This window comes from Molossus molossus, unplaced genomic scaffold (genome assembly GCF_014108415.1).
Source record: "Molossus molossus isolate mMolMol1 unplaced genomic scaffold, mMolMol1.p scaffold_m16_p_12, whole genome shotgun sequence".
Taxonomy (NCBI): domain Eukaryota; kingdom Metazoa; phylum Chordata; class Mammalia; order Chiroptera; family Molossidae; genus Molossus; species Molossus molossus.
This window is the reverse complement of record NW_023425347.1, coordinates 70,587,820-70,611,702: the sequence shown is the minus strand read 5'-3', so window position 1 is coordinate 70,611,702 and position 23,883 is coordinate 70,587,820. Positions and strand designations below refer to the sequence as shown.

Genomic DNA, 23,883 nt, shown 5'->3' with positions numbered 1-23,883 from the left:
CATCGATGGGGTCACCTAGACTGAGGTGGTGGGTGCCCTTCGTCTGAGCTGCTGATGCCTCTGGGAGCCTGGATGAGGAGGAGAGGTGGGAGCCTGGAGGGGGAAGGGCAGTAGCCAGCATTGCAGAGGAAACTAAAAATAGCCAGAAGAGATGATGTCATCCGGTTCCCACAGCTCAGCACCCCATCATTCACATATATACACACTTACTCTCACACACACAGATACACAGACACAAGTGTGGGCATGCATATACACACACGCATGCTCACACTTATAGGGGAGGGAGGCTTCTGGGTCCCAGGGCCGAGGGGGCAGGGAAGTCTGGTGAGTGTGTCTGCATGTATGTGTGTGTGTCTATGCCTGGGTTTGTATGAATTTGGTTGCATGTGTTTATATGCTGTGTGCTTGTGTCTGGGTGCATGCATGTTTGTGACTATGTGTTCATTTGTAGGCATGTAGATATGTTACATGTATCATGTGGGGAGCTCTATGTGTATTAGTGTCTGTGCATATCTCTGTTTATAGACATGTACTTGCATGCACATGTATTTGTTACATTGAACATCTATGAGTCCACTTATATTTATATGTCTACATGTGTTCATGGATTGTGTCATGTGTCTTTATATGTGTGGGCTCCCTTGTAAACCTGGGGCACTAGCCCAGTCACCTTCCAGCTCTGATTGAGGTTCAGCCCCCCCACCCCCAAATACCCTGAGGAATCTCATCCCCTACCCAGCACTGTCTGGACATAATACATCAGTGAATTCTCTGTCCCTCCCCTCCTCTCAGGGTCTCATTCTTTGGAGTAGATGGACACAGACACAATTCATTTTCTCCCCACAGGCTTCCTGAGCCCCAGGGGCCAGGCCAAAGGATCCAACGCTCAGGGAAGGGAGCCCTGGAACTGGAGCCAGATTTTGGTGCACTGAGACACACACTAACCCATGCATAAAGTGACACATTAGAGACAGGGCCCCTCACAATGTTTCCTGTCACTGAGATACAATGCCATGGAGACACACCCCACAGAAACCCAGTTACACCCAATGACACATGGGTACACACTCAGAAATTCAAATGGAAAATCCCCAGGTCAGAATACTTAGCAACCTCCCTCTTTCTGGACTCAAACTCAATCTTGCCCCACCCCCAAAGGCCTGGCTCAGCTGTTTTTCTGTCCTGGAAAATACTGACCTCAGAGAGTGCCTCAGGGGGCTGAAGGTGGTACACCTTCCTCAGAAGCAACCTGTCTCCTTGTTCAGGCTGCTTCCCATCCCCCTCCTGACCTTCATTCTTCTTAGCAGAGCTGATGCCTCTCTCGGGTATACACATACCCTCACAAACACACCTTAACACTCACAGCAAGCCATAGAGGCACATTCAATTGCAAGGGCACACTCAGTCACATGTCCACTTACATTCCCATTGTTCTGGTCTCACACACACACTCTCAGACACTCACACCAGTAGCTACACCTACACACTGACCATCCAGACACACAGAGTTACCTATACCACACTCAAGCACCCATGAGGTAACACTCAAGCAGTGAAATCTTTCATCCTGTCCTTTTCATTTTTTTTTTTTTTTTTTTTTTTATCCTCACCCGAGGACATTTTTCCATTTTTTGCTCAGGTAGAGTGGGAGGGAGAGAGAGGAACAGAGAGAGAGAGAGAAACATCGATGTGAAAGGGACACATCGAGTGGCTGCCACCCGCACAACCGACCAGGGCCGGGGACAAACTGCAACCGAGGTACGTGCCCTTAGCGGGAACCGAACCCGGGTCTCTCAGGACCGCAGGCTGACGCTCTAACCGCTGAGCCAAACCGGCCAGGGCCATCCTGTCCTTTTCAGATCTGTGCCTCTATCTTCCTCCCCAAGGACCTTGCTTCCCATAGGTTCCAAGTTGTCTATGGAGACACTTTCCCCTGTGCAAAAGGGAGTGCAAGGCAGGACGGCCCTTGAACCTCCTAAAGCATATCAAAAGCTGAAGCCAAAGATGGAGAAATGGTGTGTGTTGCTGACCTTGTCCTGTCCTTGCACTGTCTAACTGTGATCCCTGCTGCTGTCACTGAAGCCTGTCCCAGCCCTCATACCCTGCAGAGTCAGCTGGAAGTACCTCAGAGTGGAATAGGCAGTTGGAGCAGAAATGATTGTATTTGGCTGCTATTCACCACCCATGGCCCCTAGAAGATACAGGTCCGGAGCCAGCCAAGCTTCTGGACTAGTTTCTGGGCATTTCTAGAGGATCAAAAAGCTGCCAGGTTGACAGAGGCGTCTGAGAACTGAGGAGAGGAAGGAGAGGGAATAATGTGAGGAAGGCAGCAGTCCTGGAAGCTCAACTGCTCTTAGATTCACCCACTTGCCCAAGTCTTTCACTTTCAGACAATATATCCTCCACTAAGGCTCTCAGCTTTTTAGGATACCTGCCATCAAGACCCCTCCATACCTTCGGGGTGATATTTCACAGAGCATGTGTCCCCTTGAAAGCCTATGCAGGTCTAAGGTGGGGGAAAACTTCAATGGCCCTGTTTTCCCAACCCCAAATCCTGGCTCAGGGCCCTTGGCTAACCTTGCAGTGGAAGGATCCACACATTGGTGGTGACAGTGTGGGTATTGTTGATATCTCTGGCCATGGTGGCAAGATTGGTGGCTGCAGTGGTGGCAGTTAGGCTTTGGGGTTTCTGCCGGTACCTTCTGCGGCTACACTTGAACATCTTGGGAAACCTGGGCCTCGGCCAGCCCATACCTGGCCTGCTGTAGGGAGAACGTAAACCCCGGGGCCGAGGGGCACGGACAAGCTGAGAAGGCCCCATGGGCACAGAGAGCTTCTGTAGTGAGCCTGAAGGTGCTGCTGGCCAGGGCAGCTGAGGTCTTTGTGACATACAGAGTCTGTATATGGGCGGGGCTCTTTATTACAGATCCTGGTCCCTGGCCCCTCCCATAGGTCAGGTTCTCTCACAGTTCTCTCCGTGGATCAGTCCAGCCAGAAAACTTTAGCTTAGCCCCTTGGGGAAAAGGAACTCTGAGGAGGAGAAAATCACTCCTTTACTTTCTCACTCATCCACATTAACAATATTAATAACTTTTACTGAGCACTTACTATATGAAAAATATGGTATCACGTACCTTAAAAACATTATCTCATTTAATACCACAACAACCTTACAAGGAGATTGTATAATTATTTCTAGTTCATATACAGTTGACTCTTGTTATTGATGGTACTTATGTTCTAATAAAGTCACCACTATGAAGACTGAATTAGCAAACATTGAGCCAGTGCTCCTAGGAGAAATTCAGGGTTAGATTCATACCAGGTCATGATATTTTCATCAATTGATCAGTATATCACCTACTTTTATGTGTTTTTCTGTTTAAAGACACCTAATTTAAAAATTAATGTTGACTTATTAACATTGAACTCACAGCCAATAGCACTATAACTTATACCTGAATGAAGTTCATGTAGCACACGTATTTCCTCTGTAAGGAACATCACAACCTTGTTGTGCTTATCATTAGACAGCACTTCAGTGTTACGTTGGGGGTCTTTTAAACAGCAAAATCACCAATAAAAAGCCCCCAAATGAGAAAAATGTGACACTAACTAGACCACAAAAAGAACACTTGCTTATGTTATAATAGCTGAAATGAGAAGGCAGGGTATTCTCTTGTACAGCCTCAGATGAAAAAATGAGAGTTGGGCAACTCAAATTTTTTGCAGCTCTGTGCGTGTCCATGGATAACCGCAAAAGTGCTGTGAATATTGGTTTGGGGTTACAAATAAATTTTAATGAGTAGGTAAATTCACAAATATGTAATCTGTGAATGATAAGGATCAATCCTATAAGGAAATTGAGGTTCAGGTGAAGTCGCACAATCAGAGGCAGGCAGGGGTTCAAATCCATCATGGCCAAGGGCCAAAGCCCAGAAATTTAATTCTCGCTATTCTGCATTCATTCATTCAGGAAATGTTCACTAACAACTTCATATGTGCAGGACAATGGGGAAATAGATTAATGTGACCTGATTCCAATTCTTCCTGAGACAAAAGAGAAAGCCATGTGAACAATCAGTGCAGGTGAAGAAACAGCTACGTCCCCAGGGATGTAAGATGTTCCAACCCTGGGTTTATCTCCATTCTTGTAGGAGACAGGAACGTCCATAGCTCTGCCAGGCCTTGCACTGAGTTCTTTTAGAACTTTGGGCTTGCCCCATCTCCCTCTACATCTCAGCCCTCTCTTCCTTTCCCTCTTATTCCACCTGTAGGACTCCCCCCTCCCCCCCGCCCCAGCCTTCACCTTGTCTCTTTTCCCTCAGGAGCCAGCTGGGAGGCTGAGAGGCCCTCCACACCACACTCAAAGTCCCCACACCTTCTGCCCTTCCAGCTTCCACTCTTGCCATCCTCAGTTGTAGAAAATGACCCTGCCCCCCATCAACTTTTAGCCACTATACCTATAAACCCATGTGCCCTGGGCCACCTTCTTACTTAAGTCCCAGATCAAGGCCTCTTTCCCTGTTCTTTTTGGAAGCCAGCCCCTCCTGCCTTTTAAGAGATTCCATCAATATAGACAGTCTGGTGGTTAAGATGTAGATTCTGGCAGCAGACTGACTGGGCTAAATCCTGGCTCTGCCACTTATAAGCTGTGTGATCATAGCAAGAACTTAACCTTTCTGTGCGTCTGTTTCCCCATATTTAAGAGAGAGATAAGGGACTCTATCTCATAGGATTGTTGTGAAAGGGAAAAAAGTCTTACTATATATATAATGCATTTAAAACATGATCTGTGCCCTGGCCGGTTTGGCTCAGCGGTTAGAGTGTCGGCCTGCGGTCCAGAGAGACCTGGGTTTGGTTCCCACTAGGGGCACATACCAAAAAACAACAACAACAACCCTATAACAATTCTTTTAACAAACTAGGACTCAGAGGCTTAAAACCAAGTCAGAGAAATGCCCCCTAGGGTCACATAGCTAATAAGCAACACAACCAGGATTTGAGCACCTGGTCTGAGTGACTCAAAAGCCAGAACTATCCCAGCACCTCACCATCAGGAATGTTAAAATGGGAAGTGGGATGGCAGCCTCACAGGATTAATGAAGGTGGTGGACATTACAGAGCTTTACAACTGGGCAGTGACATTTTTGTGGGACCATGGTGTCACCTGCTGGCAGAAAGAAAAGGATATGCACAGAAAGCTAAGAGAAGATGGGAAGTAGGGGGAGAGAGAAGAGTGGGGAGGAGAGATGAAGGGAGGAGGAAGATGGGGAATTTGAGGTTTTGTGAAGGGAAAAGGACTAGGAGTTGTTTGCTACTCACAGGAAAGAGCAGAAGCTGCCAAACATTGGTCACTTCCTTGAAAGTGTGTGTGTGTGTGTGTGTGTGTGTGTGTGTGTGTGTGTGTGGCCCTGGCCGGTTTGGCTCAGCAGTAGACCATTGGCCTAAGGACCAAAGAGTCCAGGGTTCAATTCTTGTCAAGGGCACATACCTCAGTTTTGGTTCTGTCCCTGGCCCCGGTTGGGGTCTTGTGGGGTCTTTTGGGGTCGTGCAGGAGGCAACCAGTCGATGTGTCCCTCTCACGTCCATGTTTTTCTCTCTGTCTCTCTCCCTCCCTCCCACTCTATCTGAAGATAAATGCAAAAATATCCTCGGGTGAGGATTAAAAAAAAAAGAGCCTTGGCCAGTTTGGCTCAGCGGTTAGAGCGTCAGCCTGTGGTCCTGAGAGATCCGGGTTCAGTTCCTGCTAAGGGCATGTACCTCAGTTGCAGTTTGTCCCCGGCCCTGGTTGGGTCATGTGGGTGGCAACCACTCAATGTGTCCCTTTCACATCGATGTTTTTCTCTCTCTCTTTCTCCCCCCCATTCTATCTGAACAAAATATCGAAAAATGTCCTCGGGTAAGGATTAAAAAAAAAAAAAGTGTGTGGTGTGTGTGTGTGTGTGTGTGTGTACGTGTGTGTACTCAGGAGCACCAGTAGGTGTTTGTGTATGTATCTGGTGTGAATATTTAGATGGCAAACGTGTATTCTTGTGAGCACATAGGGTATGTATAAATGTATCTGTAGATATAGAGTAAGATGCATATGTACACTGTTGTGGTGGAGGGCACTCAGAAGTTCTGTGTCCCCATGCCCAGATTTCTCTCCCTTCTCAGATCAGGTCGGGCGTTGCCCAAGCTTGGTGTTGCCAGGTGGAGGCCCACTGTTCCTGTGGCTGTGGGGATGGATTTTCAGGCAGCAGGGGGCAGCAGGGGCAAGAGGAGGCCTCTGGGCTGGGGTGGAGCAGTCAGGCAGGCGGGCAGAAGGAAGCCTTTAAAACACCTGCCCCACCTGCAGGTGACCAGTGGTGTGTGAGAACCAGCTCTCTGTCTCTCTGTCTACCCACTCAGTGGCAGTTTCCTAGAGCTCTCTGTCCCCTCTGGAGCCTCAGAAGATCCTTCTTTCAGAAGTCACTACCAAGAGTCCTGAACAGGTGGGTAATGGCATAGGGTAGAGATTACCTTATGAAGGGAACTCGATCTGAAAGTAGGTTTGGGGAAATGGAAGACCCTGGGGAGGGTCCTGAAGGAGTCTATAGTTGGTTTGGGGAGGGATTAAGGATATATAGGTGCCAGGGAAGGGCATGGAGTGACCTATAGTGTGGAAGTTGGGCTTGGGTGGCAGTGGATGAACCTGTTAGGATCTCAGAGTGTCGAGTGCTGGTAGGGGGTCTGGGCAGTGCAGACAGATAGGAGTGTCAGGATGGGACCTGGGAAACGTCCTGAGGTACCAGAGTCCAGATGCAGGGGAAGTTTGGTGTTAGGGGAAGTTGGATTCAGGATTCTGGAATATGAAATTTCAGGATTCAATGCCAGGGCCAGGGCCAGCCTTGGGGTTGCAGGGGGAGGTCCTAATTCATACATGTTTGCTTCCCAGGAGCCACCATGCAGTGCTACAGCTTCATTAAGACCATGATGATCTTCTTCAATTTTCTCATCTTTGTAAGTGTGGGGGTTGTGGGCTCTTTGGGGCTCCCTATAGGAGTGGGTTACAACTTAAGCAGAGCTCAAGCTCAGGAATAGGAGACTGCTATGCCCAGACTCTCCTGCAAGTTTCCCCTTACGATGAGGTACAGAAGTCTCCCAAATGCCAAGTCCCCTCAGAAGCACCTGGATGACACATAAGTTAGAGTAAAGAAAGGAAGCTTCAGCCCAGATTTAGGGCAGGGTAGGCTAACAAGAACGATTCTCCCCTTTTCATAGGCATTGGGGAAATGGTTTGCCCTAGTCACCTAATGTGGAAGGAAATTCGGTGGCCACTGTAATGATGGGGAGCTGAAAGAAAAGACCCAGAACCTCAAAGGGAAGCAGGGAGGGGAGGTGGGAAGAGATAAACCAAAGCACTTATATACATATATGTGTAACCAATGGACACAGATAATAGTGTGGGGAAGGTAGAAAGGGGGCGGAAGCCGGGAGGAGGGGATCAATAGGGGGCAAAGGGAGGACATCTGTAATACATTCAACAATAAAGATAAGTTAAAAAAAAAAAAAAAGAATTTAATTGAAAACCAAAAAAGAAAAAAGAAAAGACCCAGAGATCACATAGCAGAAGGTCTGCCTCAAGCAGCCCTATTCATTCAACATACATTTATAGCTTAAGTCTCGATGCTTAGTGCTGGGGTGACAGGTAAGCAAGCTCTTTCTCTGCCCTGGAGGATCTCGGGTCCAGAAGGCCAAATAAGCAAACAGCCGCAACATCGTATTTCTGGCATTTGTACAAGGGCTGTGGGAACCCGTAAGAGGAGCTTGAACTCAAGCTGGTCAGAGAAGACTTCCTGGAGGGAATAGCTAACACTGGGGGTGGGGTGCGGTGGGGGGGAGTTTGCCCTGCCTGAGGGAGTTGTAAAGCATGGAAAGGCCCAGAGGCAGTAAAAACCAGGAACAAATTGGGTAGGATATGTTTGAGGAAGTTGAGCAATGAGGTGTAAACCCTGGAGATGGTAATGGAAATGGGGAGAAATCTACAAAGTAGACAACGGTGAAAGCCCTCAGATGGTAGCTGAGGAATGGAAGAAGGAGCAAGGGAGACAGAGGTCTTGGAGATGATGCCCATGTCTCTGGCATGAACAACCCCAGGGGATGTCTCATAGGCAGGTCAGAATAGCAGCTCAGGTGGGAACTGGAAGTCATGTGCCCACAGGTGGTCGTTGAAGCCGTGGGTGAGAGCACTAAGGGAGAGCGAACTCCGAGAAACCCAGTTTATAAGGAGTAAGGGGAGAAATGGCCACCAGGAAGCAGATGGAGAAAGAAAGAGCAATGGGAGGAAAACAAGGACAGTGAGGTAGAGAGGACAAGGAGGATATGGCGTGAGGTAGCTACCAGATTTAGCACAGGATGTCCTCAGAGACCTTGGAGCCACATTAGAGTGGGTTCGAATGAGTAAAAGGTGAGGAGGTGGAGACATGAAGTATAGATGAATTTGGAGAAAATGGTCTGGGGGGAATGAAACACTCTGACTCCAGTGTCTCTGAGTCCTGTGTCTTGGGCTTCCTTTGACTTTTGGGAACTAGCCTTTAGCCATGTATCTAGAAAAGAAACAGGTCCCAGCAATTTGGACTGTAAAGTCTCTGGCTGGAGGGGGTTAAAGGCAAATCCGGTTTGGTTTCTGGCCTCTGTAGCACAGACCTTGCCAGCCTGGGCAGGGCAGGGCAGGCCTTAGACTCCTTGAAATTTGACCCTGGAGGCTGTAAGCCCAGCTTTTTGTCCTTGGGCAAACATGCCTGGAATCCAGCCACAATCTGCCACTTCACTCCTGGTTCTAGCCTCAGTTTCTATAGCTGGAAAGTGGGAACTGGGCCACCAATGCGGTGTCAGAATGATTCATCCACTGAAGCTCTGGATCCGCAAGGCTTTGCTTTAAGAACTTTGGGAACTGGGCAGTGCCCTCCTCCCCAGTCTGTGCCTCAGGATTCCCGCTGAGGTTTGGGGTTGAGCTAGAGAGCTTAGAGCTCTGGCTGAACTTCCCCTTGGTCTCTATAAGGAGAGGTCTAGGGTGGATGAAGGGCAGGCCTGGAGTCTAACCTTGGACAAGAACCAAATGGGGCCTCAGGATAGGTGTCCCTTCTCACCACCTCCCTCTGCAAGGTTGTAAGTAAATGTTACTCAGCCCCGCCTTCGTTACCATGGTTACTATTGAGCCTGCTTAATGCTACCACCCCCATTTCCACCTATCAGAGGATAGAGGTGTTCCAGGCACCTATAGCCTGGGGAGGAAATAGGCTAGGGTAGGTGCTTAGCTATGTGGCAGGATCCTGGCAGCATTGGTGAGAGGAGAAGTCTTGTCCCCAACCCCCTCCAGTGGATATTTTAGGAACCTCTGATCCTATTTATATGTACCTGGGTGTGTAGCCTGGTGCTGACTATGGGTATCCCAGCTCCCATCCTTCTGGCCCTACAGGATGTTTTCCCTCCCTACAGAATGAATTTTTAGACTCCTTAGCCAATATAAGGGGAAGTTTCTCATCTCCCATTATCCTGACTCAACTGTGTGGTAGGAAACTGCTTGCCAGCACTGTTTCAAGGTCTGCCTCTCTGTCCACAGCTCTGTGGTGTGGCCCTATTGGCAGTGGGGATCTGGGTGTCAGTCGATGGACCATCCTTCCTGAAGATCTTCGGGCCAGCATCATCCAGTGCCATGCAGTTTGTCAACGTGGGCTACTTCCTCATCGCAGCTGGGGCTGTGCTCTTTGCTCTTGGTTTCCTGGGCTGCTATGGTGCTCACACGGAGAATAAGTGTGCCCTCATGATGGTGTGTCAAACCCAGCTCCACGGGCCCATAACCAAGGCCCAGGGCCCCCTCACCCTTGACACCAGGTCCTGGTGATCCCCAAACCCTGTTCTAGACTCTAAGGGCCTCAGTAAAGGGGCCCCTCCCTCGTTTTTATAGGGGTGGGTTTTAGCAAGAAAGTCATGAGACTGTCTCTCCCTAAAATGCAAACCTGTTTCCCACTCAGTTCTTCTTCATCCTCCTCATCATCTTCATTGCTGAGGTTGCAGCTGCTGTGGTCGCCTTGGTGTATACTTCAACGGTGAGGATTGAGGACAGGGCAGGGGGGTAAGATTGGGCAAAGCCCTGGAAATGGGCTGTGGCCTGTGAATGGCCACCTTCACTATCAGGCCCTAAACACTGGCCTGCTCCACCTAGGCTAAGAACATCCTGACATTGGTGGTAGTGAACACCATTGAGAATGAATATGGTTCCCAGAAAGATTTCACCCAAGTGTGGGACACCACCATGGAAGCGGTAAGGTGGGCTGGGAGAGGTTTTGGAGTGGGGAGAAAGAAGCAAGGCCCCACTGACTCCCCTCCCCTCCTTGTCTCCAGCTCAAGTGCTGTGGATTCAACAACTACACAGATTTTGAGAACTCTCCATACTTCAGAGACCACAAAGTCTTTCCCCCATACTGTTGCTCTGATGTCAATAGCACAGTCACGGAATCCTGCACCAAGAAGAGGGCCGAGGAGAAAGCTGTAGAGGTGTGGGCTGGCATGGAAGGTTGGGCTGCTTTAATGACCTCAGAGTGCTGAAGGAGGGTGAGAGGCAGGTGCTAAAGTGCTCTTTTCCCTTCTCCAAGGGTTGCTTCAATCAGCTGCTGAGTGACATCCAAACCAATGCAGTCACTGTGGGTGGTGTGGCGGCCGGAATTGGGGGCTTGGAGGTAAGAGGGTGAGAAGGCTGGAGCAGGATATCCCCACTGGACCACAGCTACTTGACCCAGCTCTGAGGCCTCTCTAGAGGAGATGGACTTCTAACAGAGCTTCATGTAGGGGGGTTGAGGGGCAGGAGACTAAAGCTTAAGGACCATGATCATGTCCCCTCATTTCTCCCTATTGCTTTCCCACCAGCTGGCTGCCATGATTGTGTCCATGTATCTGTACTGCAATTTGAAATAAGTCTACTTCTGCCTCCGCCACTGCTGCTGTTACACAAGAACTGGGAAGAAGCACCCTGGCACTGCAGGAGGCTGTGATCAGGGTGGGGACAGGATCTAACAGTGTCATTTGGGCCAGAGTGGGCCCAGCCTTGCTGCTGTGGAGTTGGGGCCACATAGGGACCACCCCTTCAGTCTGGGCCTGACTTTGCCTTCCATTGATGGGGTTGTGGCCCACTGGTTTCAGAGCCAGTTCTAGGGTAGCTGGTTCTCCTGCCCATTCCTCCAGTCTGTCTCTTAAACCCTTGACACCCCTTCAGACCAGCAGGAGCTCTTGGTGACCACAGTATTCCACTGGGGAGTAAGGCACCCTATATCCTGGGTATATGCAAAATCAGCAGTAACTGGGCAGATGTGAAGGCACTTCAGAATTCATAAACCAATTAAAATGTTTCCATTGGGACTCTTTTCATCTGTGTCTTTGGGGAAAGGTACCCATCTTGCCTAAATTGGTTTCACTGGGACTGGAGACTCAGAGGTCCCTGGAAAGGTAGCAGAAGAGAAGTGGGGTGGAGGTGGACGACTATTTCTTCCCTCCATTTGGATTCCAGGCCTAGGAGGGAGTGTAACAGGAATGGCCAAGAGGGCACTGAGGGAGGAGGTAGGGGCTGGGTCAGTCTATCTTCCTATAATAGAGGAGGACTTTAGTCTGAAATTACTCATTCCTGGGTAGGGGCACTGGACCAGAAAGCTATGAAAATAACAAGCTTGTGCCCAGGTGAGGGTGGAGAGACCAGAAATATTGCCAGGGCAATGGGAGAGAGTCACTCCTTAGACTCTGGGAAGCCCTCTGAAAATCCCATTGGAGGCTCCAAGCTGCCTACCCTTGCCACTCAGGCAAAGCCCCACACCTGTCCGATTTGGGAATTTCTGAAAGAACTTATTCTTGATTTTAGCCTGCCAACTACTGTCCAGATCTGATCTCCATTTTGCTTTAACCACCCCCTAGAAACTGGGCCTAGAAAGGCCATGTGACTAGTTCCAGGCCCACACCTTCTGTGAAGAGTTTGGATCTACGCCATCTGACATGGCAACAGATTTACCAGAAGGCCAGAATGCCCCCCATGTAGATCTGATTGCTGCTGAACCAGAAACACTGAGGAGGTTATGGCTGGAGAATACAGTATCTGCTATTAAGCAAAACCTCACCTGGCTAACCAGTCCTCCTTGCTTCCTCTTAATTCTTGGACCCCTCTTCTCTGGTTTTTCTAAAGAAGCCAGGAACTATCAACCCTCGCTGAGCCCAAAAAGAAACAGTGACCTGGCCAGAGCTAGTTTGAGGCCCAAATCAGGGGCCTACTAGGGGGCAGGCAGGGAAAACAATGAGCCCCATTCCCCACTTTACTATACCTTGCACACATAACCCCTCAGAGGTGTGTCAAGTCTTTCTTGATGGTAGGCACTACCAGCAATATCAGGAAGTACTCAGCTTGGGTGGGACAGTCCAGTTTTTAGGGCCTAATAGGGAAGCTTGCATATTTGTTTGCCCAGGGCGGGCCTAACACCTCTTTGTGAGCTAATTGCTCCTCAATCTGGCTGTTATGACACCTCAAGCAATATTTCTAACTCCAGCAAACATTGAAGGCAACAGGTTGGCAAGAACCATCCAAACCACACACCAACCTCCTGCATCGCGGAGCTGAGCTCCAGGCACCAGTTGGGGAGGCAGGGGCAGAGTTGGCGAAAGGGCAGGAGTTTATCAGTTCCTGCCTTCCTGCCCAAGGCTCTAGAGGAGCTCACCAGGCTCACCTCACAAGGGCTCTGCAGGCAGACCTTTTCTCAGAAATGTTCTATACTCTCTTCTGATCCTAGTCCTTCATAGATCCCTTAAATGTCAAACTTCCCCTGCTTTGAACTATCTCATTCATTCTCTATGGACAATCCCATTAATGTTTCTCATGTCTCTGTGACTTAGATCTTAACCTCTCTGAATCAATGACTGGGTAAGAATGTGATAAAAACAATGGCTTGCTTGGCCGATGTGGCTCAGTGGATTGAGCACTGTCCCATGGACTGAGAGTCTCAGTTCAATACCGGTCAGGACACATGCTCTGGTTATGTGCTCGACTCCCAGTAGGGAGTGTGCAGGAGGCAGCCAATGGATGTTTCTCTCTCTAGAAAAAAATCAATAAAAACATATATAGTCCAGCTGGTGTGGCATGCACCTGGAGGTTACCGGTTCGATTCCCAGTCAGGACACATGCCTAGGTTGTGGGCTTGATCCCCATTGGGGGGCATGCAGGAGGAGGCCAATCGATGTTCTCTCTCATCGATGTGTGTCTCTCTCTCTCCCTCTCACTTCCTCTCTCTAAATCAATAAAGGAAAAAAACATATATATATGTGTGTGTGTAAAGGCTTTTCTCCAGAAAAAAATGCCCAGCTATGAAATCTGCATACAGTCCCCTAAGGGCCACAAAAATCCTTGTTTCTATGTCTCCATCTGCAGCCCAATTCTAGCCTCCTGAATGATGCCAATCCAAGTCTTACCCACTTCCTTCCCACCCACACCTCACTATACTCACCTGTGCTCCCATTGCCTTCCCACCCCCAAGCATCTCTTTTTGCTCTTTTGTTCCATCTCTGGGGACAAGTACCTGGCCCTGATAAGATAAGTAGGAAACAGGTTGGTGGTCAAACAGTGGCAAAAAAGGTGTCCGGTGGCTACTCCAAGCTCAGCCCCAACAGATCAGGCTCTAGGGTGGAACCTAAGAAAAACCTTGAAGTCTAAGACTTGGGCATCCCCTGGTGGCTAAATAGCACCAAATGCAAGATAAACTCTGTGGAGGGCAGTAAAGAAAACTCATCATCCATCTAGACCATTTTCTCTCTCTCTCATCACACACACACACACACACACACGCACATGCACACACAATCATAAGACAATTCACCATCCATCTAGACCACTTTCTCTCTCTCATAACACACACACACACACACACACACACACACAATCATAAGACACATCCCTAGAGGTTTTCTCCTTTTTTAATCAATGACCACCTTATCCAGCTTTGGAAACCTGGACAAAGATGAGGCTAAGAGGCCTGGTTCAGTGTGAGGGTCTCAGAGTGTCTGCATCAGTGGGTGGGCCCCTCCTGGGCCTGTCCGGGAGTTGGGCACAGCAATTTCCTGAGTAAGAGCCAGCCCCACCCTCAGGGAAGCACCCCAATACATAAAGGAATCAAGGTCCTTCAGGCTTCACCCTGTTTCCAAGGCCCTCACAACAGTAAATAAATAGGTTAAATTCTGAGCCAGGCCTGGGAGGAGAAATGCAAAGGGCAGGATTAGCTGCCCAGGGAGACCAGGTACTACCCTGCCCTTTCCCAACAAGGAAGTAAATAAATAGACCTCCAACTCAGAAATAGGGGCGATGGAACAGGGGAACCTCCCCTTGAAGTTAGTAATTAAGTCTTATGTTAAAAACAAACCAGCCCAACCCCTGTCAGTGTCTACAAAATCCTACATGGGGTGAAGGGCTAGCCTGCCTGGGGGTACACAGTACCCAGCTCTGCAGGGTCCTGAAGGAAGTCTCATGTCTGTTCTACAGCTCCTGGGGCTCCCTCCTCCTTTGGGGGTGGCTCCAGGAAAATTGGGATGATTGATGGTGGCTTCTTCACCCTGAAAGATAAGAAGAGGTCATTAGGCAAGTCACCTAATCCAGCTAGTTTCCCATTTCCAAGGGCAAAAAAAAGTCACTCACGAGTAGGGGGAGGCTGGGACTCCCACTACTAGGAAGTGGTTCTTCTTCCGAAACAATCTCCACAGGCCCCGGTGGTTGCCACGCACATCCAGATCCCAGATATGGAGGCACTAGTGGGGGCGAAATACAGCAGCCTCTTCAATTGTAAGAGATAGCATCTTTTTCTTTCTTTTTACAAATCTCCCAAATTAATATTTTTCTTAAAGTATTTTTAATAAGAGGTAGCATTTTTTAAATATGAATCTAGACAAGGGGATTGGAAGAGGGGTTTTGAGAGGATAAAGAGAAGGTTCTGAGGTAGAAGATTCTAGAACAAAGGCTGCCAGTATCTTAGGGGAACAGGTATTCCTAGGGTAGGTGTGGTATTGGGGCACCTTGGCAAGCTGGGTCCAGGTGGTGAAGTCATCATCTTTCTCCATTCGGATAAAGGCCACATAGGTATGGCCCTCTGTGTCTGGCAGGAAAGAGTCTTCACAAGGGTTCTTGCTATGGTCCAAAACCTCAGCTTCACTGCAGTGGGGGAGTGGGAGGGAGAGCAAGATAGGGCTCCACTCATGAGTGTATCACACAAATCCCCTTGCTTAGTTGTTGCCGTCATGAAATTCTTAATAAATTTTGAACAAGGAGCCCCACTTTTCATTTTGCAGTGGGCCCCACAAATTATGAGGCCAAGACCTCCAGTATTTGACTCCCTGCCACATAACCCTACTGCCCTAGGCCATACCTGAGCAGCCTGTGAACTTCCACTTCATAAGCTTCCTTCTTCAGACTGAAGCAGAGGGAAATATGGGTCAAGGGAGAGGGTAGCTCCTAAAGTCCCAGGAGCAGGGCTGGGGGTCACATGGGAACTGGGAGAGAGCAGGGCTGGGGTAAACATAAGGCCCCAGGGTTGGAAGGGACTGTCAAATACTAGTCATCAAGGCTCCTAGATATCCTTCCCTTTGCCCTGTCCCCAGCCCCAACCTGTCCACGTTCCTGAGCTGGACACCTGGAACCGTGTTGAACTTGTGCTTCTTGAAGTAGGCCTCCTGCAGTGGGGATGAGGGTCCAAATCAGGGCCTTACAATGTCTGGCCCACACCTGCCCACTGCCCCACCACATATCCCCAGGCCCACAAATGAAGTCCTGGACCTAAAAGGTCCCTCTAATTTCCTTCTGTCTTCCCCAACCCCTTTGCAGTATCCTTGGCAGGCTCTTATTAGCTTTAATTTGGGCTTAAGAATTGGCAGAGAGCTCATGTCCACACCAGCAGCTCATGCCACTGACCCCTGAGTTAGTCCCTGTCCCCAGTGGTTCTCCCTGGGCCTGCTGTTCTTTTTTTTTTATCCTCACCCGAGGACATTTTTCCATTTTTTGTACAGATAGAGTGGGAGGGAGAGAGAGAGAGGGAGAGATAGAGAGAGAGAAACATCGATGTGAAAGGGACACATCGAGTGGCTGCCACCGCACGACCAACCAGGGCCGGGGACAAACTGCAACCGAAATACATGCCCTTAGCGGGAACCGAACCCGGGTCTCTCCGGACCGCAGGCCGACGCTCTAACCGCTGAGCCAAACCGGCCAGGGCGGGCCTGCTGTTCTAGAGCCACAGAAACCAGGAGCACGTCCTGCAGAGGGTGGTGGACAAAGGGATAGTCTGAACTCAGAGAGGAAACTGCCATGACTAAGGTGCTGAGAGTGACCTGAGGTAAATGCCTGCCCCTCTCGGGGAAATGCATGGAGGTCTGGTATTAGCTGGCCTCTGAGGACCCTTCTGGCTTCTAAGAGTTTACAGGCTGGAAGATGCCCATTTCTTTGAGCTGGACTGTCTCAGGGCCTCCCTTGCTACAACTGAGGAGTGGCCCTATGGACACAGCCATGTAGGGGGTGGAGACCTGGGACCTCCCTGTTCACTTCAGGCTGAGACTTAGGCTCAGACCCCAGTACTTGCAAGGACAGAAGGCAGAGCTCACAGGGCTGGATAAATGCCTGCCAACAGAAATACCCTCCCCACACCCACAGTCTAGTGCTAAGAATAGTAATAATAAAAATAATACCAGCTAACCCTTACATAATGCTTATAGTTCAAAGCATTTTTCATATATTAACTCATTTAAACCTCATAACCTCACAACCCTGTGAGGTAAAAACAGTATTTTTATTTGCATTTTACAAATAAAGATAGTGAGGTAAAAGAGGATCAGTAGCCCTGGCCAGGTGGCTCAGTTCGTTGGAGTGTGGTCCTGCACACCAAAAGGTTGTAGGTTTGATTTCTGGTCAGGGCACATACCCAGGTTGCAGTTTTGATCCCCTGTTGGGTCATTTATGGGAGACTAATCAATGTTTCTCTCTCTCTCTCCCTTCCTCTCTTTAAAAATCAATAAAAAACATTCCCAGGTGAGGATTAAAAAAAAGAGGATCAGTAATTTCCCCAAGGTTACATGGCTAGTGAGTGGCAGAACTGGATGGGGTTGCTCCAGAGTTCATGCTCTTTGCACTATATATCATACTGTGCCCCTCCCCAACATCCCTGCCTCCCACTCACATGGAAGTAGCCGTTCATGTTGAGGCCCACAATGCCAAAATGGTAGGATCGGGAAACGTCAGGGATGATGCACTCTCGGCCTCGGCGCTGTTCAGGCATCCGCATCCACATGTCCCAGTCCCAGAGCTGGGGGCATGGCACATTATGAAGGTTAAGAGATTCCAAGCTGGTAGGGGAGCCCAGCCCAGCCCACTCACCCTACCCTGCCAGGACACCTTTTCTGGTGTGGGCCACTTGGGCTCAAGCTCCTCCTTGTACAAAGACTTCCTGAGCACCCAGCCCAGCCCAGGCATAGTCTCCACGCGGTACAGCATTGCTGGGTCCTCAGCTGTGTGTTCATACCCCTGGGGATAGGGGGCCATGGTGGGTAGTATTAGCTTAGGGCCTCTACAAACTCCCCAGCTGACCCCTGGCCACTCAGCCTACCTGGTCATTCCAGGCAGAGATACAGTACAGGCTGTCATCCTCCTCCAGCAGGTGGATGGATTGGCTCAGGAAACTGAGAGATGCAGGGTCCAGGGGTTCAGGGAGGGACAGGGACAAACCCAGTCACACAGTGATGCAGGAAAGGCTGAAGATGGGTCTAGAAAGTCATGCCTCTTCCCCCTCCTCCTAAATCTCCACTGTCTCCATTTATCCTTTCAATTCTCTACTCCAGCCCAACACCTGCCATCCTACATTTGCTCAGACTTTTCCCCCTCTTTTGAGCTTGTTTCTTCCAGAAAATTCTTCAAGACACCTCACTGCCTTCTTCCCTGGAGACTTAGTCAGCAAAGAGACCCCATGCAGCTTATAGAAGCTGCATTGAGGGGCACTCCCCTCACCTAAAAAAATCCACAGCAATGTCCAGGTCCTCTTCCAAAACCACAGCAAACTTAGCTTCCTGCAGGAGGAAGGGGATAACATGATCCTAAGAGGATCTTTCCAGTTTCATGTCTCCTCAACACTCACCCCACTGCTCAGGCAGCACTATCCCCATTTTCCAAATAAGGAGGGTGAAGAACTTGCTACACAAGGCCAGGTGTTATGCTCATGTTTTCCCTCCCTAGGCCCAAGAATTGTGTCCTTACTACTCACCGGAAACAGGTTGAAAGTGGCAGTGAGGCTAGCCTTGTAGTGCTGGGTGGGGAATAGAAACAGGGCACATGAGCTTTAGGGTGAACGGTGCTGCCAGGTGTCTGCCCCTTCCATCCCTGCCTAGTCAGTACCTGAGACACACGGGCATTCTTGATGCTGATGGGAGTGTGCTGGATGCCCCTCAAACCAAACAGCGCCACCACATCCATTGGCTCCTGGGCGGGGGGGGAAGGGGGGGAAGGCCACTGGTCATCCAGTTAGCCATCTTCCCCCTACCCACCTATGCAGGCTCTGAAATGCCAAGCCCTCCACATTTCACAGTCTTTGCCTGGGCTGCCTCCCTTGCCAATCCTCTGTGATCACTGCTATTCAGCACCCACAATGTGCTCTGCTCCACCCAAAGCCCCCAAGTGCCACTCACCTCATAGTAGCCATCGATGAAAACTGTAATCATCTGGGGAGACACCCCCTGGGCTGAGAGCAGAGAGCGCAGCATCCTGGGGAGCCCAGGGATGGGTTAGGCCTCTTTGTCCCCCAATTCAGGGTTCCCCTGTATTTACAGATGGGCCCACATTCCCCATGTTTACCCACATATATAAATGGAACTCAAATTTGTTGTCTTTCTGCCCACCTCAAGAGTTCCTCCTGCAGATAGATGAGCCTGGGGTTCCCACCCACTGAGCACCCTCCTGTTCAGTGCTGGATGCAGCCCACTGCCAGGCTCACCTGTACAGGTAATTGGGCCGGTTCCCTGCAATGACTGCCACAGGAACATTGAGGACCTTGTTGTCTGGGAGCTGAGTGAGAAATAGCTTTTAGCTCTCGCCTTACTCTCTCTTCAAACTGGGATCCCTACCAAGGGAAGAGTTCTTAGAGGGCTAGGGGGAATTCACGGAAAAGACAGGCTTCCCTATTCTGGGCCCTCTACACACTCACCCCAACTCTGACTCCAGGCCTTTGCTCATGTGACCTACCTTCCGCACCCTGCCCAACCCCATGCCCAGGATGCCCTGTCTTTCAGAGCTCAGTGTAAATCCTCAGCTCCTGGTCCCTTCCCAGGCTAGGGCAGAGAAAGCCCAACCTGGATCTTTCCTAGGGCTCCCTGCCAAGCTGGGAAGGAGTCCAAGCCTTACTGCCTAAGGCCCCACTCACTAGGTCAGGACTGAACTCGATGGGTGTGGGGTCCTTGCAGCTGCACACACTCCCATAGCCCTCAACTTTGCTGCAGAAGCGACGGCGGCGACGGTTCAACTCTGTGTCTGCCCATTGGCACTCTGCCTCTGAGGGAGAGAAAGGGTCAACAGGATGGGGGTATGAGGCCAGTGTGGTCTGAAGAACTCCAGACACCCTCAAGAGAATAAAGTCCCATGAAGAAGAGCCAAATGCCCAGCCCAGGCACTGCCCCAGAGCCCAGCCCCCACCAATCCCACCTTCAGCTGAGCTCAGCGGCACATCAGTCTTCAGTAGGACTGGGTCCCCCCAGGAGGAGAGGGCAGGTGACTTAGAATGCTTCTCCCCGAGGACAGGACCTGGCAAAGGGCAGAGACGAGAAATAATGGGGGCCTAGACTCCAGTTTTGGATCTTCTTCCCATCTCCCTGTCCAATTTCATGCAACTCACCACCACTGGCACTTATTTGCTTCCCTCCCCACCCCATGTGGGGTTTTGCTCCCCCGGGCCCTTAATACTATAGGGTGGATGGACCATGGTGCCGGCACCTCCTTTTCGTCCCACGAAGGCCCACGTGTCCCTCCAGCCCAGAGCAGGGCCAGCCTGGCTGCCTAAGCTCCTCAGCAGAGCCTTAGCTGTGTCCTTGAGGTGGAAGGAGCCCTCGTCCTGGAAGACCAAAGAAGGCGGTCAGCCTGAACAGCACAGTTCCAGAAGACCCGGCCTCATGGAGCACTAACTATGTGTCAAGCACCATGTCAACCCTTTTACTTAAATTAGCTCATTAAATTATCACAACAACCTTCCGTGAATGAATACTATCATTTTATGGATAAGAAATCTGAAGGTTTAGGGAGAAATCTGAGAACCATCCAAAGTCACCAGGCTAATAAACCTTACCATAATCCCACACAATTTGCACCTATGTCCCCTGCTACCTCTCTTTGCCCTCTTCCCATCACTCTTTTCCCCTCCCTTATTCTGCTCCAGCACCACTGGCATCCTTGCTGTTCTTCAAATGTGCCAAGTACCTTCCCACTTCAGGGCCTCTGCACTTGCCATTCTTCCTCTCTAGAATGCTCTCCCTCCAGATATTTACATGGCTCATTCCACACTTCCTCCAGCTTTCTGTTCACATGTCATTTCCTTACAGAGGCCTTCTCTTTCCAAAATACATCCCCCATTACTCTCTTACTTGCTTTATTTTCTTCCTCATGTTATAATTTCCTGACTTTAAACATTTATTTGGCTGCTTTTTAAAAAAAATCTTGCCTTGCTGGAGCAAACTCCTTAAGGGAAGGGACTCTGTCTTGCTTCCCATTGTAGCCCCACACCAAGAGCAGTGCCTGGCAATTAGTACGTGCTCAATAACTATATGCTCAATTAATATAAATGACAAGACTAGTATTGGAATCTGAGTTACATTCCTCCAGAGTCTCTTGTTAGGGGTACATTAGGGGCTTAAAACCCAGGGCCATGGACAGGGTGGGGGCTGGGGCTTAGGGGATGGGGCCAAGGTAGTGTCACTGACCTTGATGGTACAGATGAGCACTCGGCCGGGTGCCACCATGTTGAGGAACAGAACCATGGCCTCATCCTCATGAGGTGAGTAAGTGTCAAACACACGCTTTGCCATTACATGGCCCTGGTAGGGCACACACCACTCATGAGTTAGTGTCATCAGCAAAGAGGACTCGGCTTTGGCCCTCCAGGTCCCCACCCCTAGAACCTCACCGTGGCCTGGTTGAGAACAATGACATGGATGCCCCGGCCCTGCTCGCGGGCCTCATCTTCCAGTACCTACAGGGTGGCAGAGAAAAAGTCCAACTCTTCACTCTGGCATTCAAGGTCTGTTTTTTGGGCACTTAAAAAAAAGAACAACTGCATGAAATGAAACTTCCCCTCCTGCCCATCTATGCCTCTTACACAATTCTCTTCCAACCCAGCTTGAAGGCCACCTCTTCCAGGAAGCCTCTATAGCGCCCCATCAAAAGAGATCATATCTTTCTACAACCTTCCCCTCCATGGCTTTCATGGCTCTTAGGGCACGTGACTATCTCTGCCTCATGCTGGAGATATCACGATCTGTTAGACTGAACCCCTCAAAGTAGGGCCAAGTGTGATTACTTTCAGGTCCCCAGTGCCCGAGACAAGGCCAAGGCTAATGAAGGAACCAGTTAGTAATTATGACATAAATAACAATGAATTAACTGTTAACTAATACTAATGGTTACTTCTGATAAAATCCCACTACATATAGTACATTTCATATAATCCTGACATGTCAAAATCACTAGTTCCAGGTTACAGATGAGGAACTGAGGCCCCCAAAGTCACACACGTAGAAATTAACAGAGGTACAGTTCCTACTGAGGCAGTGGACCCCAAAGCCAGTGTACCACACCCTGAATAGAAAGGAGTGTAGACCAGGCACCAGCCCACTCACCGTAGTGCCATCCACTGCCACATATACTTTGCTGCGGCTTGAATATACTTCCACATCCAGGACCCTTCGGGGACCACTGCCTCTGCGCCGTGGAGGCTCCAATCGGCCCAGGGCCTCATCTATAAAGATACGACAGGTCACGAAGGCATCTCTCCAGCAGTCTCATCCTTTGGGATCTGTCTGCTGTTTCAGCCATGAGATCCCAGGGAACCTCCCTCACACACCAATCCCATCCTCAGCCTGGCCCCACCGTAGTCTTGCTCTGGCTCCAGGTCTTCATTGGCCTCGTTGATTGCTCGTCTTGTGTCCAGGATCAATTTAATGTTGACAATGACGGTCACCAGTAGGAAAAGCACAGCCCCTGTCTGAGGGGAGAGGTGGGGATGACTAAAAAGGGGCACCCCCTCCAAATCATTGAGGGTTTTCCTGAAAGGAGGGCTCTGGCTATAGTGATGACATAGGGAGAACCTATGGTCTGTCTCTCTTCCCTGTCTGCCCAGCTCTACTCCCCCAACCAGGGTCCAGTTTCATGACCACCTTCTCCAGGACACCCCACTGACCCTTCCTTCTTCACCAGGGCTCTCCCTGTCCAGAACTACTATATGCTTCCATGTGAGGCTGTGACTTCCTTGGTTCCCTCCACAATTAGTTCCTAGAGATGGAGTCAGTCCCAGCACACCAGCTGGGTATCATAAGCCCTGGGTCCTAGCCCTAGGTTCCTGACCGGTGTAGGATCCCAGGCAAAGCCTTCTGATCAGACTTCAGGCTTCTGTTGGAAACCTAGGAAGCTGTACTTGGGTTCTGGGCCCAAACCACTACCTGGCAGGGACATGACAAAAAGGGGTTCCCCTGCAGGAACCTGCTACCCCTTTCTAGGGTGAGGGCAGCTAAGGTGGGTTCCAGTGCTCATAGTCTAGGCTGGGATAAGGCTGGGAGGAAGCCCCTAGGAGGTTTGGGACATCTCTATACCTGACAGAATCTCCGCAGGGCCCGCTGGTTGGTCAGTTTATACTTCCAGGTAAGATACCAGCTCCTCTTCTTCCGAGCCCCAAAGGGCTTGATGAGGGGGCCGGGCTTCCAGTCGTCCATGCCAGACAAGAGGGTCACCAGTCACCACTGTCCTGGACACCCCATGCCTTCAGGAAACTGAGGGGACCGGAGGGTCACATGGAGTAAGGTGTTCCTCCTAAAGTCTGATGCCTTCTGGAGAGATGAGGGAGGACCTCCCAGTAACTCTTCCCTGCAGGAATCCATACTGTGTGACCTGGGAAAAGTGGCTCAACTTTTCTGGGAAGAAAACCTTCAGAGGAGTCAGAGCACCTGGAAACTCCCCCGGGGCTGGGAAAACTGACAGGGTTGCCCAGGGACCCAGAGGAAAAGGACAAATACTCGGCTTTCAAGGCTCATCAGCCCCCAAAAGGACCAAGCCCCAGGCCTCCCCGGTCCTGGGGTGGGCAAGGGCAGCGGCTTCCCCCCTTCCCCCATTCTCCACACCCTTCCACCCTTGCGCCCTCCTATCTGGCCCTGCTCTTCCCCTCCGAGGAGTCAGGGCCGCCCGAAGCCTTGGAGACCTGCCCCGGCCGCGCCAAACCTACCCGCCCGGGGGAACTCACGGCTCAGGGACCCTGGGCCCCGCTCGGGCCCCGCTCGGGCCCGCACCGCTCCGCCCGGCCCGCCGCGGCCTCCGCCTCCTCCATGCCGCTCGTGGCCCCGCCCCGGCCCGCCCGGCCCGCCTCCCCGCTTCCGCCGCCGCCGCCGCCGCCGGGAGGTGAGAGGGCGGCGGGCGGTGCTGAGGGCGGCGCTTGGGGTGCAGCCCGCGAGACCGCGAGTCCTTATCTCCTGACCGGCTGGCGGGGTGGGTGCTGGGGAGGAGCTGCTTCTCCACCTCCAGCACCGCCAGGTGGCAAACGTGACTCCAGTCGGAGTGCTGGAGCCTTGAACGAGACCGCACGGCACCCGGGGTCTGAGAGGATACCGGCCTTGGAC

General features: G+C 50.6%; 3 protein-coding genes across 6 annotated transcripts; 1 reads left to right on the top strand and 2 right to left on the bottom strand.

Annotated features, from left to right (window-relative positions):
• Nucleotides 1-2,249: 2,249 nt before the first annotated feature.
• On the bottom strand, nt 2,250-2,824 carry P3R3URF (PIK3R3 upstream reading frame). The gene is made up of 2 exons (XM_036256700.1): nt 2,581-2,824; nt 2,250-2,293 (listed from the first exon to the last, which is right to left on the bottom strand). The coding sequence occupies exons 1-2, from the start codon at nt 2,822-2,824 to the stop codon at nt 2,250-2,252; spliced, it is 288 nt and encodes a 95-aa protein (XP_036112593.1).
• Nucleotides 2,825-6,368: 3,544 nt separating this feature from the next.
• On the top strand, nt 6,369-11,058 carry TSPAN1 (tetraspanin 1). Its single transcript, XM_036256852.1, has 8 exons — nt 6,369-6,479; nt 6,923-6,987; nt 9,590-9,796; nt 10,002-10,076; nt 10,193-10,291; nt 10,372-10,524; nt 10,623-10,706; nt 10,894-11,058. Exons 2-8 carry the CDS (start codon nt 6,931-6,933, stop codon nt 10,939-10,941), a joined length of 723 nt encoding a protein of 240 aa, XP_036112745.1. The 5' UTR covers nt 6,369-6,479; nt 6,923-6,930; the 3' UTR covers nt 10,942-11,058.
• A 2,890-nt stretch (nt 11,059-13,948) lies between these two features.
• Nucleotides 13,949-23,618, bottom strand: POMGNT1 (protein O-linked mannose N-acetylglucosaminyltransferase 1 (beta 1,2-)). 4 transcript variants are annotated; one of them, XM_036256275.1, is made up of 22 exons: nt 23,511-23,618; nt 22,867-23,043; nt 22,148-22,262; nt 21,898-22,016; nt 21,186-21,251; nt 20,983-21,096; nt 20,003-20,120; nt 19,715-19,813; nt 19,437-19,564; nt 19,011-19,081; nt 18,706-18,781; nt 18,416-18,499; nt 18,285-18,326; nt 18,032-18,090; nt 17,634-17,706; nt 17,423-17,551; nt 17,208-17,333; nt 15,647-15,711; nt 15,408-15,452; nt 15,058-15,193; nt 14,684-14,793; nt 13,949-14,601 (listed from the first exon to the last, which is right to left on the bottom strand). In XM_036256275.1, exons 2-22 carry the CDS (start codon nt 22,984-22,986, stop codon nt 14,514-14,516), a joined length of 1,983 nt encoding a protein of 660 aa, XP_036112168.1. In that variant the 5' UTR covers nt 22,987-23,043; nt 23,511-23,618; the 3' UTR covers nt 13,949-14,513. The 4 variants fall into 4 exon arrangements, with proteins under 4 accessions (XP_036112168.1, XP_036112170.1, XP_036112169.1 ...); XM_036256277.1 differs by having other exon boundaries at nt 13,952-14,601; nt 22,867-23,137; nt 23,511-23,572; XM_036256276.1 differs by having other exon boundaries at nt 13,952-14,601; nt 22,867-23,161; nt 23,511-23,569.
• Between the last annotated feature and the right edge of the window lie 265 nt (nt 23,619-23,883).